This window comes from Neophocaena asiaeorientalis, unplaced genomic scaffold (genome assembly GCF_003031525.2).
Source record: "Neophocaena asiaeorientalis asiaeorientalis breed wild unplaced genomic scaffold, Neophocaena_asiaeorientalis_V1.1 scaffold223, whole genome shotgun sequence".
NCBI lineage: Eukaryota > Metazoa > Chordata > Mammalia > Artiodactyla > Phocoenidae > Neophocaena > Neophocaena asiaeorientalis.
The window spans coordinates 430,729-446,152 of record NW_020175045.1 but is presented as its reverse complement, the minus strand read 5'-3'; the positions used below and the strand labels follow the sequence as shown (position 1 = coordinate 446,152).

The following is a 15,424-nucleotide window of genomic DNA, read 5'->3' as shown; positions in this document are numbered from 1 at the left end:
GCGGGGGGGGGGGGGGGGAGTAAAGAGAGAGTGTGGGCATGGGGGCCTCCCAGGGAGATGGGGGTGAAGTAACAGCCGCGCAGGGTCCACCATGTCTGTTCTTGTCTGTGTGGGCTGCTGTACACACAGTTCATAACCCACCGCCTTCTGAGCTGGGGTGCGGAGCAGGGAGCGACGGGGATCGAGGGCTGACTGCGTGCTGGAGTCTGTAAGTCCCTCCTCACACTAGGGTAGCCGTGAGCCCAGTTTACAGGCAGGAAAGCAAGCTCTCCAGAGATGCAGTCATTCAGGGAATGCTTGGGGGCCCGTCGTATGTCAGGTACAGTTGTAAGTGCCGGGGTTACAGCTGTGAGCCCGAAAATGAGGCCTCCGTCTGGGCGGGGCTCACGTTCCAGTGAGTTTAGGGAGCAGCCAGGGAGCAGATGAAGGCGGTTCTGGGTGACCCCCCGGGGGGGAAGTGACAGGGTGCCACGTGTGGAAAGGGGGGGCTTCTGAGGAGTGGGTCCTCCTTGCGGAGTGCAGCGCAACCTGCCGGCGGCTTGTCCAGGCCTCATAAGCAGCAAGCTTGACCCGCTCTCTTGGCCCCAGAGCTCGCAGTGGGGAGCCCGCCCGTAGACACGTGTTTGCACACACAAGCGCGTTGCGCCTGTTGACAGGGATACACACAGATGTGGGGTTTTTTTCCTCCTTTCAGCTGACACTGAAGATGTGTGCATCGTGGAAAGGTTGTTCTCAAGCAGCTTGGTGGCCATCGTTAGCCTCAAAGCCCCCAGGAAGCTGAAGGTTTGCCACTTTAAGAAGGGGACCGAGATCTGCAACTACAGCTACTCCAACACCATCCTGGCTGTGAAGCTGAACAGGCAGGTGGGCCGCGCTCTCACCCCACTCAGCTGCCGGGGCCTCTGGCCTGTGTCTCCGAGTTCTCAGTGGCGCCCCTCGGGCACAGCCGACCGTCCCCAGGCGGCGTTTCTGGTCCCTCTGGCCATGCTTCTGCTCACCTGACCCCCCACCTGGACTCAACTCTGTTTTCTCGTCTCGGCAATTTTGCTCAGATAGCCCCATTCCTGACGACTCCCTGGCCTCTGCTGTTTGCTTTACTCATCCCTCAAGACATGAACCTTCTTTTGCTTTTTATAAATGTTACTTTTTTTAAAAATCTGTGAGCATCTTTATCTTTTTTTTTTTTTTTTTGCCACCTCTTGTGGCTTGCAGGATCTTAGTTCCCCTGACCGGGGACTGAACCCGGTCCCTGGCAGTTGAAAGCACCGTGTCCTAACCACTGGATGGCCAGGGAATTCCATATCCCTTTAACTGTTAATTTAACTTTTAAGATGAAGGATTTATTACTTTTTTGTGTCTCTCCCAAAACCCACAAGAATGTCTGGCCCGGAGTGTAGACCTGGTGGCTGGCCCTTGAGTTTATTCCATGAGATGGTCACATGGCTTTGGCTTAAAAAGTACAGCCTTGTCCTTAAGGGCTGTCACCACGTTCTGTCAACAACCAGTTGTTCTGTGCAGGGAATGCTTGTTACGTGGCCTCGGGTGGCCCATGCGTGACTAAAGTGGACACCCCTGACATGGTTGAAACTGGGTCTGTTGACAGAAAGGTCGGTTAAAATGGTAAATTACAAAGTGTAACACGTTGGACTTGTCATCCCCTTGGTGCATCAGCTACACATCCATCTTCCTGAAAATGGAGCGAGAATTTTGACACCTGCAAAATAGTCTGGGTGTAGAATTTTACACTTTTTTAAAAGCCCTAGTTTTTACTTTCATCCTGCCGTGCCTCATTCAGCATCGGTTTTGGAAACCTTCACCAAACCTGTCCCAGGCTCTAGACCTGGTTTTCGTGAGGGGAGGGCCGAGAGCGCAACAAAAGCAAACCATGTTTTTCTTAACTGGAGACTAGTTTCTATAAGGTTGAATTAAATCGTACAGTTAGAAGTCCTGGTAGAGCCGGCGGAAGCAGTTGTGGGTACAGACGCCACCCTGGGCGAGCGGGGACTGTGCCATGAGCACGCAGTGCAAGGGTTCCGGAAGGGACACAGCGTCTTAGTGCAGGAGTCCACTAACTGGAGGTCGGGAGTGAGCGTCATACTGGCTCTGCCTTACGTTTGGTTTTCCGTGTCTTGTTGTGTCCCTTCCAGAGGCTGATCGTGTGCCTGGAGGAGTCTCTGTATATACACAACATCCGGGACATGAAGGTGCTGCACACCATCCGGGAGACGCCCCCAAACCCCGCAGGTGAGCGCATGGGGACCAGACGGGTCTGCCTTTCCAGGGCTGGCAGTGAGAGAGATTTTCTTCTCCTTTTAGGTCCCACAGATTTTAAACGTATTGTTCTTAAAGCAAGCTACCGTCCCTCTGGCTCTGGTCTTGTGACCACATAAACTGTTGGTTCGGTCAGCCTCCAATTTTGAGGTTTCTAACCAGTTCCAACCGAAGGGCTTTAGTCTGTTTTTACAGTCCTGCTGTCACCTACAGTGGCGGTTTGGGGCGTGTGGAACTTAAAACCCAGTGATACGACGACCAAGGTCGCCTCAGGGCTCCCCTTGATTTCTGTGTTCTTGCTAAGTGACGAGTTCTGGTGACACTTGGAGGATCTGACCCGCGTTTGTTCCTCGTGTGTTGCTCGCAGGCCTGTGTGCGCTGTCCATCAACAACGACAACTGTTACCTGGCGTATCCAGGCAGCGCGACCATCGGGGAGGTGCAGGTCTTCGACACCATCAACCTGGTGAGGGTCTTTGGTCCTTGGAGAGCTCTTTACAACACCCCTTCTTCCTAAAAGGAGGGCCAAGGAGGCTCTGCCCTCCTCGTTTCCTGGGCATGGTTTCCACTGCCACCCTCTCCGTCACCGAGCAGGTTCGAGTCATCCTGCCTCCGGACGTGTTCCTGTCCCCACGGTGCTGCACGCCTAGCGGCACAAGTGCTGGAAGCAATGGAGAAAACCGTAAAACTCCACGGAGACATTGCTTTGCTTATTTTTAAAAGGTTTTGAGCAGCATTTCCTTGGAGCCCTCACCCCTGGTTAATAGGGGGATTTGGCGTCTGTGTTAACCGTGCTGGTAGTAACAGCCGGTGGGCAGCGCAGGGCATGGCGGTCATGGTGTCACTTTACCCTTCCTTCCAGAGAGCTGCAAACATGATCCCGGCTCACGACAGCCCTTTAGCCGCACTGGCCTTCGACGCCAGCGGAACCAAGCTCGCCACTGCTTCCGAGAAGGTAAGGCTGCTGCAGCCCGTGGAAAACTGGGTCACCTCTGTTCACACAGTTAGTTTGCTAACCAGCAAAGCAGTTTTGTACCAGCTAGCTCACATCCAGGCACAGTCCACGGCCTGGAGGGCGGGTGTGGGGAGAGACAAGGCAGGGCTCCACGGCCGCACTCGCCTCGGTGGAGCACGTGTCATGGCTGTACGCGTTCAGCTGTCATTTACTTAGCCATCCTTCTGGGATGGTTTCGTATTTCCAGTATTTCAGCTGTATTTATATATTTATAGTAGTAACTTTTTTTTTTTTTTTTGCGGTACGCGGGCCTCTCACTGTTGTGACCTCTCCCGTTGCGGGGCACAGGCTCCGGACGCGCAGGCTCAGCGGCCACGGCTCACGGGCCCAGCCGCTCCGTGGCATGTGGGATCTTCCCAGACCGGGGCACGAAGCCGCGTCCCCAGCATCGGCAGGCGGACTCTCAACCACTGCGCCACCAGGGAAGCCCTATAGTAGTAATTTGAATATAGATAGTGTATGTAAGTCTTACGTATAAACTTTTCATGGTCACCTCTAAACATTAACATGAGTTTCCAGTGAGAAGGATTTTGGGGTAAGAGGACGTCGCCCTTTTTAAGCTCCCTGCACGGAGGACAAAATGGCTTGGACATCCCTTCCGTTTGCCCCCTTCTCTTGGCCCCGTGACCCTGGTGGGCCCTTGTCCTCTCCCAACTCAGCTGCTGTGTCTTCTCCCTTCTCTGCCTGCTCGACGTTCTCCTGGCTCATTGCTCTCTTCTCAGTGCCCACTGCCTAGTTTACTTTGATGCTTTCTCACTGAAAACCTAAAGGAGCCCCCTCCTAAGTCACCTCTCCTCTGGAACCAGCCACCCAAATGAGGTACATAAACGTCGGCTCGCTTCTCTCCCTTTCCCGCACGGGTCTGGACCCTCACACCCACTTCCTGTGATCGCGATGCTACTGTTTTTATGGGTCACTCACTGGACCCCTGATGATCATTTACCTCACTGACCCCTCGGTAAGGTAAACCTTCCCCTACTTCATGGTGAGGGCTCAGAGAGGTTAAGTCGTTGGTCCAGGGTCCCCCAGCTGGGCAGCGACAAAGGAACTGGACTCCAAGCCTGACTGTTTTGAACACTGTGCTGGGTAATCACAGCGTCACCTTGTCCTTTTCTTCTCCCCTGGGAGGATCACGACAGCCACGAAACTCTGTTATCCCTTGATTAATCAGTCTTAATCTTTATGACCTTTTATTAGGTATTAAGAGGCCGTAAAGCACTTCATGGATTTCAAGGCTAGTAAAAATAGAACATTTTTTTTCTGGGATTTAAAGAGCAAACGCTTAATTTCACAGATTTCAGTTTGAGACCTTAGACCACCAGTGGCCTTCTCAGCACTGCTGTGTACTAGGTGCTGGGGCTTCGCCGAGGTGGGGCTTAATCTTGTTTTCGAGGAACTGCAGTCAGGCTGCGACCCACAGCTCTTAATTAGTTTTACACAGTAGGTATGCCGTTAAGAACATATCTAAATCTAAAAGTTTAGGCTGCAAAGGACAAAACCTTTGCCATGGTTATTTTTGGATAACCAGAATTACAGACTTGGCGTCCTGCTGTCCAGAGAATCATTGTCTTTATTAATATTTTCCAGAAGGGACCCATTTTATCTCCAGCTTGATTTCTAATGGCTGTGTAGTGTCCTGTTATATGAATTTACCACAACTTATTTAACAGTTCCTGGTGCTGTACATTTGGGTTGTTTATAGGTTGGGGTTTTTGTTTTCCTGTTTATAAACATGTCAGATAATCTCAATGCTTCTTATATTTAACGGCTCAAACCGTCTGAAGTTTGTACAGTGTGAGGTTAAACGTCTAATAACTCTCCTACCCCACAGATTCAAGATGCTGCCTGTTTTAAGGTGTTTCCATTCTGCTCTGTCAGACTGTCTCTGTGTTAGTCTGTTACTGTCGCTTGTAGTTTTCTTTTAATATTTAGATGTTGAAAGTACCACTCATTTTCACGTACTTGGCTGTCCTGTCTCATCAACTCACCCAGATGCCCAGGTCCTGCCCCGCATCCACACATGCCCTGGGAATTTGGGGGGAGGGGTGGGGAGATCTGCATGTTACCAGCATTTCATTCCCCTGCCCCATGTGATGTGCTGCAGCTCCCGGTTTAGTCCTCCCCGTTTAGTCAGATTTTCTTGTGTCCTGGGTGTAGACCTTTTCTTGGTGTAGGTCTTCCATTTTGTAAGTTTGGCTTCATTCCTTTTTAGGCAATTAAGCAACATTTCCAGGTATTCAGTTGTTAATCAGCCCTTGATCAGTGGCTCCGCTTAAAGGAGGGGCCTCCAAGCAATGCTTAAGGGTGTTTTTGTTTTTTTGTTTTGGGGGGGTTTTGGGGGGTTTTTTTGGCCACACCACGCAGCTTGTGGGATCTTAGTTCCCTGACCAGGGATCGAACTCAGGTCCATGGCAGTGAAAGCTCCGAGTCTTAACTGTGGACTGCCAGGGAATTCCCGGGGTGGGTTTTTAATAGTTTAAACCTCGGATGGCTTAGGGAAAATAGAACTACTGTATCCCCGCTTTGACCTCAAGGCCCTTAGTGTTCAGAAGAAGTAGTGAGTTAAAGTGGGTTGGCGTCATATTATCGTGTGAACGGTGGAACAGGGCGTGCTCTGGTGAGGGCCTGTCAAGTGTGAAGGGGGTGCAGGGGCCCCCGAGGCCCCCTGGCCCTGGGCAGCTGTCATCACTCCGTCCACTAAGGTCTGATGTGCAGGAAATACAAACCTGATGCTACCCAGCTAAAATTCCTTTTTCTTTCCTTCTTTCCCTATCACAGGGGACCGTGATTAGGGTATTTTCCATTCCAGAAGGACAAAAACTCTTCGAGTTCCGGAGAGGAGTGAAGAGGTAAAGTACATAAATCTCCGAAATGGATTCTGGAGCTTCAGTTCAGATTTCACTTTTATACTCTCTTGGAAACTCAAACACTGGGGGTCCCAGTTCAGTGACCAGCATCTTCAGCCCAGCTGAGTGGTCAGGTGGGGTTTGGAAGTCTTGTCGTGGGAGTTTAGAGGGACATTTTTATCAGAGCAAACTGGGTTTTGTTCGTCCGTGATTCCCCCGAACACAGAGCGGTGGCCGGATGGCCCGGGGTTGTGAAAGGATGAGCTCGGGCGGGGCGAGTGCAGCCGGGGGCTCCTGACCTGGTCAGCAGCTCTCCTCCCCTCAGGCTCTGCTCTGAAACCTGTAACCAGCGCCCCCGGCTCCCCAGCACTCCGGCAGATAGCTTTGGCCCTTATAGTAGTTTCCTTCTTTCTAAAGAAACACCAAGCCACAGTCAGCGCGCGGCGCTCCGTCCGCTTCCCCACCTGCAGGACCGGTCTCCTCGGACTGGGGACCACCCTTCTCCGGGTCCCTCCCACCGGCAATGCTTGCTTGGCCTTCAGTGCCACACACAGCAGGGCCGGCCTCTCCCCGTGCGGCCCCACCCGGGTCACCATCCAGCCTCGCGCTCGCCTTGGGCTCTGCTCTTGTCCCTGGGCTCTGTCCTTCAGACTTGAGCCCCGCCTGTCGTTCTTTGAAGATGGGAGTATCTTGGGAGCTGTTTGGAGCCTCTCAGGGTCGTCTTCTTGCCCCTGGGATTGGCTCCAGACCCCGAAAGGCCTTGGATTTCAAGGCCTCCCAGCATCCTTCCTTTCCAGCTGTGGTTGGTTTCCCTTCCCCGTCGCTCCCAGCTCCTCAGGAGAGGAACCTCTGTCTCCATGGAGGTCATGGCTGTGACCTGCCGACTCCTTAACCTCTGGGTCTGTTGAGTGTCCCTGGGGAGGCCTTTCCCGCGGAAATAGCATTTCCCCCCGAGCTCCTGGAGCTCCTTCCACTAAACTTCTCAGTCCCCTGCTTGCGGTGAACTGAGCTCCTGCCCCACCTCCCTCCGGGCGCCACTGAGGCAAAAATCATATCCTGAGCCTTAGCACAACGCTGGGTGCGTCGTGAGCTCCCGTAAAAATGTATTGAATTGAATAAAGCCCCTTGACTGTTGACAGGGCTGAATACATCTTGTATTTCTAGGGTTACGAGGAAATGTAGGTTTGTTTGGTGGCTTTGGGATTTTAACAGTGATTTTTAAGGTAAACTGTAGAGTCTTAGTTTATCGAAAGTTTGCTTTTAAACATGATCAACGTTGCCAGTTTACCCTGTTCCGTGTTAAGAGTTGCTATATCTCAATTATTGGGTTCTTTTACTAAGCTTAGTGCTATAAAGCCAGCCTCATTCAGCTGAAAATAGTTTAGTGAAGTCCTGATTCCCTCGGGTACGTGAAATCTCAAAGAGTTAACCACATAAGGATCTATTAAAGGGTTACTCGTACTGGATGTCACCTTTCAGACATTCTGCTTCCTTGAACACATGTTTTGGGGGGGGTGACTAGAAAGGAATAAGAAAGATACCAGTAGCCCCACATGTGCCTGTCACGGGGCCCTTCCTTCGCTGTGACTTTCGTGAAGTCCCCGGGGGCACTGCTGGTTGCACTCTGTGCCCAGAAAACAGTGTGACTCGGGCCTCCCTCGCCCCAGGTGTGTGAGCATCTGCTCCCTGGCCTTCAGCACGGACGGCGTGTTCCTGTCCACCTCCAGCAACACGGAGACTGTGCACATCTTCAAGCTCGAGACTGTGAAAGAAAAGTGAGTCTCAGAGGTGCATTTGTTCAGGTAACGCAGAGCGGTTCGTCCGCCGACTGGGTGGACACGTGAGCGCTGTCCTGCTGGCTCCAGATTGAGCAGCGCCACGTCTGGGCTCAGCAGCGGGGCGGGTGGAGTATGGAGTGCATGGTGGGCGGCCCGGCGGCCCGTGAGGCCCCGAGGGCGGTCCCCTCAGCGCCTCTTCCCACAGCCCTTGTGAGAGGGCTGCCCTGGGAGGGGTGCTTGCCCCCCTGCTGCACAGAGGCCGTTTCCATTTGCGAAGCAGTTGGTTTGAACTACGCATTGCTGCGGTGGGCGTGCAGCAGAGGGCGTGGTGACCGTGCAGTAGGATCAGTGTTGTTTGTTTATAGTGTGTCTTACCCTAAGGAACGCTTGGGATGACTTACAAGCATGCATACAAGATGGATAACAGCAGAGATGGGCTACAGTTTGGGATGACTTACAAGCATGCATACAAGATGGATAACAGCAGAGATGGGCTACGGTTTGGGATGACTTAAAGCATGCATACGAGATGGATAACAGCAGAGATGGGCTACGGTTTAGGATGACTTACAAGCATGCATACAAGATGGATAACAGAGATGGGCTACTGTTTGGGATGACTTAAAGCATGCATACGAGATGGATAACAGCAGAGATGGGCTACGGTTTAGGATGACTTACAAGCATGCATACAAGATGGATAACAGCAGAGATGGGCTACGGGAAAGTAGCAGTTGGGGTTTGTGCAGCTGAGGTTTTTGGAGACTCCCCGTTAGAAAGATTGGGGCGGGGGATTCTGGATTTGGCCCTCGTGTCCTCACATAGGCTACAGAGCAGGGAGTTAATCGTTTGCCATCATCTAAGGTGGCCACTAGGGAGGGGCCTCAGGGCCCCTCGGAGGACACGCTCTGTAATGTCCCCAGGGTCCCGAGAGGTCATCGCTTCCTGTGCCCCCTCTTCCCTGAAGTCTGGGAAATTTCTCTTGAGTTTGGGGGCTGATCCTTGCCTCGGTGAGACTGGGACGTGGTCGTTCTCAGTGAAGGGCCCGGCCTTGTATGTCTGACAGCGTTTCCTCCTTCCAGGCCTCAGGAGGAGCCCACCACCTGGACCGGCTACTTCGGGAAGGTGCTCATGGCGTCCACCAGCTACTTGCCCTCCCAAGTGACAGAAATGTTCAACCAGGGCAGAGCCTTTGCCACAGTCCGCCTGCCTTTCTGTGGCCACAAGAACATCTGTGCGCTGGCCACGTGAGTAGAGTGGGCGCCGCCTCTGGGCCCACCCCCATCCCCCGCGCATCCAGCTGGGAGCCAGGTCGCGGGGCACCGGGGACTGTGGCCGTGTGGCGCCAGGATAACCTGCAAACTTAGACCTTGGATTTAGGCAAGAGTCACAGGAGCGGGGCGGGGAATCGTAAGGTGGGCCTGTGCTGTTTGTGGACCCTGGTGCTGTCTCTGCGGTGTCTGATCCTCACATCTTCCTCTCTCTGTTCTTGTTGAGAACGTTTAGAAAAACATCATTAGGTCAAGACCACGTGAGAGCGCCGGTATTTAACCCTTGGTCCTCCAGCGCCAGCGCCTCACGAGGTTCAAGGCCCCCATGTAAGCTGAGTCAGCTGCAGGACGCACAGGGCCTCTCTGCCTCACGGTGATAGTCCAAGTACAGCCATGCAAGGAAAGATTGGGGCTGCCGTGGTGGCGCAGTGGTTGGGAGTCCGCCTGCCAATGCAGGGGACACGGGTTCGTGCCCCGGTCCGGGAAGATCCCACATGCCGCGGAGCGGCTGGGCCCGTGAGCCATGGCCGCTGAGCCTGCGCGTCCGGAGCCTGTGCTCCGCAGCGGGAGAGGCCACAACAGCGAGAGGCCCACGTACCGCAAAAAAAAAAAAAAAAAAAAAAGATTGTCTTGAAAATTCAGTGAGAGCACATCTGCACGATTCCGTGGATCTCAGAAACATTCTTCTACATCCTTTTTATCCACTTTGCATCGTTGAAATGTTTATGAAAATATCTACCGTTAGTAATCACAGAAACCCCGAAACTGATTTTGTTTCCACCTGTTCTCCTGTGGGCCTCAGTGTTTATTCACACCAAGTTCCCCCTGGCCTTGGTGTTACGGCCTCAGGCAGCACAGCAGAAGCGATCCTTATTCTCGTACACGTGGACAGTGTCGAGTTCATGAAACTACATCTGCTCGTTTCGGGCAGGGGGTTCTTCCCTGGCCAGGCTGAAAGCAGCTAGTTTAATGAGAACTTTGTGAAAGTTTCAGTCTTAGAATTCGGTTGCTTTTTATTCTCACTAGAATCCAGAAGATTCCCCGATTGCTGGTGGGAGCCTCGGACGGGTACTTGTACATGTACAATCTGGACCCCCAGGAGGGGGGAGAGTGCACCTTGATGAAACAGCACAAGTGAGTTGGCTGCACCTCGGCCACACCTCCTCCAAGTGGCCAGGCTGCTGCTGGGCGCCCGTTGGGGGTTTGCTCATTTCCCCGGAAGCCGGGGATGCAAAGGGACGTGTCCCAGTGCAGCCGCCTGTGCTGTGTGGGAGCTTCGCTCTGCCAGACAGAATTCCATGGGGATACGGACCCCGCTCTCCACGCCTCTGCCCATTTCCGGCTCAGCAGCCAGGCAGAGACAGGAGCGGCCGGTGCGCACTGTTCTCCCTGTGGAGGGGCCCATGGGCCCTCTTCCTTGGAACCGGCTCCGCTAAGGATGCAGCTCAGCATTGCGCACAAAAGGGATGGCCCCAGGGTGCTGTCCACAGCGTAGGGCACATTCTCTGAGAGCCTGCTGTCTCACTGAGATGCAGCTTTTCTCTTTGAAAAGAAGGAATTAATATCAGTCAGTTGGAAGGTAGTGCAGTTGGATTTTCTGTTTTTGCTTTTTTTCTTAAACAGTGATACCGTAATACCCTTACAGTCAGTGTGAACGTGGGGGTGATTTTGTTTTTTCCATAGTGTATTCTGTTTATGTTCAGTCTTTAAAACTGCGATGAGATTGCCTTCCTAGGTACAGCTTTTTTCATCAGACTCAGTGTGTAGAAATGCCCGTGAACAGACTCGGGGGGGCCACTCCACGGTCAGCGCGGTATGATGAGCGTATGCGTGTTCCTCCTGCGAGGGGCCTTTGCCTTGTGGCTGCAGGTCCATCCCAGCTGGCCCACGGGCTGTGTTGTCCTCGTGCCCCTGACTGTCCCTGCTGTCATTTTTTCTCTTCCCTTCCAGGTTGGACGGCAGCATGGAGACGACCAATGAGATCCTAGACTCCACGTCCCACGACTGCCCCTTGGTGACGCAGACGTACAGCACGGCCGTGGCCAAGGGTCCTCACGTGCCTTCGTCCCCAACGGCACTGGGTAAGGGCTGCGGACGGGCCTGGAAGGCAGATCAGGCCAGGCCCGTGGGTCTCATGCTTCCCGCTCTCGCTCTCACCAGGGCTGCCCGCCTGCCTCTTGCCGCGGGGACAGGGCAGGGGCGGGGGCAGGGGCGCTGAGACGGGCCAGCTGTTGTAAAGTGCGGTTGTCAAGGCCTCTCGAGGCTGAGTTCGTTTTCTCCATCTTTGAAGAAGCGGCAGTCCTCGTGGTTTTGGGTGCACGTGGATTGTTCCCCGCTTGCCGCCCCTCAGCCGAAAAGCTGCCCCGCACCCTCAGTCTTTACCCTCCCGGCTGTGGAATCACTCAGCGAGCAGGCCCTGCTGGGAGGGGGGTAGGACGGAGTGGGGAGGCCCTCGGGCAGACACGCGCGGCGGAGACCGGGGCGCCCTGTGAGCCGTCTCCCCCCAGGCCCACCGGGACCTCACCCAGATGGCGCTCTGGTTGCTCACGCTGCGATGTCCTTGCTCGCTGTTTTACTCTTAGAGGTGAAGGCCTCTTACTCACCAAGGCTGGTTTGCAGCCTGTGCACCAGGGCCCTGTTACCATGCCCGCTCCTTTCTGGCCTTCGCTCGCTGTTTTACTCTTAGAGGTGAAGGCCTCTTACGGTCAGGGGAGGCTGTGTCCCTGTCGCTGTCCTCAGCGTCCCCCCGCTCACCAAGGCTGGTTTGCAGCCTGTGCACCAGGGCCCTGTTACCATGCCCGCTCCTTTCTGGCCTTCATGGGTCTTGGAAGGTCAGTGACTTCCTCTTGAGGTGCCTGAGGCTGCAGGGAGCTTGCTGGTCAGGGGAGAGGCGAGAATTCCAAGCCCCGTGGGCTGTGAGCTCCCCGCTGGCCCAGTTCCCACCTCGGGTGTGGCCTCGAGGTCTCCGGCCCGTGGCCCGGCCTGAAGCGCCCGCTCTCTCCGCAGCCTATGCAGACGAGCTGGGCGCGGTGGGCGGCGCAGGCCTGGAGGACGAGGCCCGCGCCCTGCGGCTGGAGGACGACAGCGAGCAGCCTCCCATGATCCTCCGGACAGACTGACCGTGACCTGTGAGAACGCTGGCTGACAGAGGACTTTGCGTCATGCTGCTATGAACTTTGACCTGAGTTGGGGGAGAAAATGGCAGAGACTTCAAGAGGAAAAAAAAGATTGTAGCTGTAGTCTCGCTCCATACTGTCGAGAAATACATTGGTTTCACTTCAGTGGCTTTTAACCCTGCTTATGAATCTCAGCTTTCTGTCGGTTTTCTCATTTTGCCAAAAGTAACTTTGGTGAAGCCCTTGAAACTGCCTTGCTTTGCATGTGTTGATGTGCCGATGCAGCCTGGGGGAGCCAGAGCCACTCCCGAGCAGCCTGCAGGCGTTTGGCTTTTCAATCTGTACAGACTGAAGAGCGCCTGAGAAGGCAGCAGCGAGCAGAGCGGGTCAGGCGGGGCCGGGTGGCGACCTGGAGGGGGGGTCCCCTCTCCCTAGAGCCCCTCCGGGACCGTTTTCCCCGTTTTATTTTGTTAATTAAATTCTTTCCAAATTGGATTTTTCTGGGGTTTCTTCTGCGGTGGATTTTTGTTTCTGGTCTTGTTTTCCATGTGGGTGTTAGAAGAGAGAGGTTCTTCCCGACATTGAAAACCTTTTTCTCTGATAGCGCGTGAGCTTGAAAGACCGCCAAGGAACAACAGAGTGAGGGAAGGCCACGTAGGTAAATCATCTGGTCTTTGCTGTGATCTTCCTGTTGGACAACTGTGTGTGTGTTTTTTTGTTTTGTTTTTTTGCGGTACGCGGGCCTCTCACTGTTGTGGCCTCTCCCGTAGCGGAGCACAGGCTCCGGACGCCCAGGCTCAGCGGCCATGGCTCACGGGCCCAGCCGCTCCGCGGCACGTGGGATCCTCCCGGACTAGGGCACGAACCCGCGTCCCCTGCATCGGCAGGTGGACTCTCAACCACTGCGCCACCAGGGAAGCCCCATGTGTGTGTTTTTGTGTTTGTTTTTTTAAGGAACGTTTGTAGCTGCTTCTTTGCCCATAAAGCACAGAGTGATTCAAATGTGATAGGCACCTGAATTGTGCTCTTAGCTCGAGCTCCATTGTCTGGGGGGGTCCTTCTTACCTGTGTCAGGAGGAGGTGAGAGGAAGCTGGCTGGAGACATCTTGCTTGCAGGGTGACCTGGGCCTGTCTGTTTCCGTCTTCAAAATTGATCAGCAAAAGTGATGAGAGATTGTGGTCACAAGCTCAGTGTTTGCTTGGCTTCCCTTCTCATTCTCATAGAATTTAAACAACCTCAAGTACCTCGAACTCTGCATTCCAAACCAAGACACGTAGTAGTTAAAGTTTTGAGGGGTTTTAAGAGGAGTTGGCGGCATGAAAGTGGGTTCTGGCTTCTTGGGGACGGTGACGGTTAAGGCTGGAAGCGGAAAAGCGACAGTGTCTGCCTTCCCTCTTCTTTGAACAGAGGAAGGGTCTGCGGTGTCCGTTCCGGGTTGTGTATATACCTGGGTTGTGGCGGTCGAGTGGCTCGTGACGGGGAAGCAGTTGTCAAGCTGACTGCCCCCTTGCAGTGCCCAGCTCCACGGTCAGTCCCCGGGCCTCAGGCTGCTCGTCGAGTGGTGGGCCCGGCGAAAGGGGTGCCCGGGGCGCACGGGACCGCGGCAGAAACCTGCAGAAACGCTCGTTGTGGCAGCGATGTGAAGTGCTACGTTAGAGGACAAGGTGGGAACATAGTCAGCTTTTCCCCAGAGCCTCTGTGCATCTGTCCTGGATCCCTGACTAAACAGGTAGCCCCGGCGATGGGTCTGGTACCCGGGCCCCTGCTGAGCCCTGAGCGAGGACAGAGGGGCCCGGCGGCCCCGTCCACCCGGCCTTGCCTGGAGCTCCCTCCCTCTCTGTCTCTCGAAGCAGGCTCGGCGTCCAGCTCTTTAGTGTCGGGGTGTCCGTGGCTGCTGTGATGCCCAGGAAGAGAGCAGCCTCCCTGTCACCTGGTCCCGGCCCTGCTGGTCGACTCCACGCTTGGGGTGATCGGGGGAGTCAGATCTGCTTCGCCGGGTTTCTCTTGTGAAAGGCACGTGGCTTCGTCGTTCTTTGGGGTCAGTCACCCCAGCAGACGGGGTCAGCGTCAGTTCCCCCCGCCGTGGGGCCCAGCTGGCCCAGGCACTGTCTTCTCGGACATGAGAGCTCTTTGCTCGCCCGGGTCACTGTGACCCGCCGAGAGGGGGTCCGAGGATTCTTGGTTGAGAAGAACTGAAAGGATGGGTGGGTGTTTGCTGACCAGCCTCTGGAGGGGTGAGCGCCCCTGCACTTCCCTTTGCCTTTTCCATTGCCCAAGCATATCCCTTCCTCTGCTCCACGTGGGTCTGAGTCCCAGCGTCACCGGCCTGAGGCCCCTGCAGGAGGCTTGGACAGGAGGGCCAGAGGCCGCTGACTGGTGGACAGCAGGACTCTGCCAGGACGAGGGGGGACTCAGCCAGACCCAGCAGAGCACGTGTCCTGGTTGGCTGAACCCCCAAACTACACACCAGTGTTAATTTTTTATGTCATAGTTTTCCAAACTTAAGATTACTTGTCACTGCCGGGAAACTTGATGGACTTGGCGTGCATCGGGACCAGATCTTTTGTACTTTCTAAATGATGGGGCCAAGCGTCAGCTTGAACCTGGAGTTAAGGACTGAATTCAGCCCCCGATTCTACCACTGCTGGCGGTGGCACCTGGAGCCTCGGGCTCTGGACTGGACAGCGGGAGCCGTCCCTGCCTCACGGCTCTCGTGACGTGTAACTCGAAGTGGGCGCCCAGCCAGCATTGAAACAGAAACCCATCTTACGGAACTGAACGCATCGTTTTCCTTCAGCTCTGGTTCCTGAGCACAAAGCCGGTGGGAATCGGTATAAACCACTTTCACACACCAGGTTCTGTGTGGTTCCCTTTCATCCCCTGGACGCCCAGAGCAGTGGGTGGACATGGGCATCGGTCTGGAGACTTGCCGAGCCTCGGACGCTAGCACCACCCATGTGACTGCAGTTCACCACCAGACCCTGGGGCCTGCGCTCTCGTCCCAGCACAAACCCCTTTCCGGCCAAGACAGGACATGAACTCCTGCCTTCCTGGTGTCGCCTGGAGCCTCCAGCCCTGCCCTCTGTCAGGGCTCCCAGCCCAGGAGTGGGCGACCGAGCTCTGCCTG

The 15,424-nt window shown here is 54.8% G+C and overlaps 1 protein-coding gene across 3 annotated transcripts in view; it reads left to right on the top strand.

Moving 5' to 3' along the window:
- WIPI2 (WD repeat domain, phosphoinositide interacting 2) overlaps positions 1-12,791 on the top strand; it is a 31,630-nt gene extending 18,839 nt beyond the window's left edge. For 2 of the 3 annotated variants that reach the window (XM_024763477.1, XM_024763478.1), the window contains 10 exons: positions 695-864; positions 2,148-2,244; positions 2,639-2,736; positions 3,133-3,225; positions 6,064-6,134; positions 7,799-7,906; positions 8,992-9,156; positions 10,207-10,314; positions 11,131-11,261; positions 12,187-12,791. In XM_024763477.1, the coding sequence (XP_024619245.1) occupies positions 695-864; positions 2,148-2,244; positions 2,639-2,736; positions 3,133-3,225; positions 6,064-6,134; positions 7,799-7,906; positions 8,992-9,156; positions 10,207-10,314; positions 11,131-11,261; positions 12,187-12,299 (1,154 nt within the window). In that variant the 3' untranslated portion in view covers positions 12,300-12,791. The remainder of the gene's footprint in view (positions 1-694; positions 865-2,147; positions 2,245-2,638; positions 2,737-3,132; positions 3,226-6,063; positions 6,135-7,798; positions 7,907-8,991; positions 9,157-10,206; positions 10,315-11,130; positions 11,262-12,186) is intronic. The other variant, XM_024763479.1, reaches the window with a different exon arrangement.
- Positions 12,792-15,424: the final 2,633 nt, after the last annotated feature.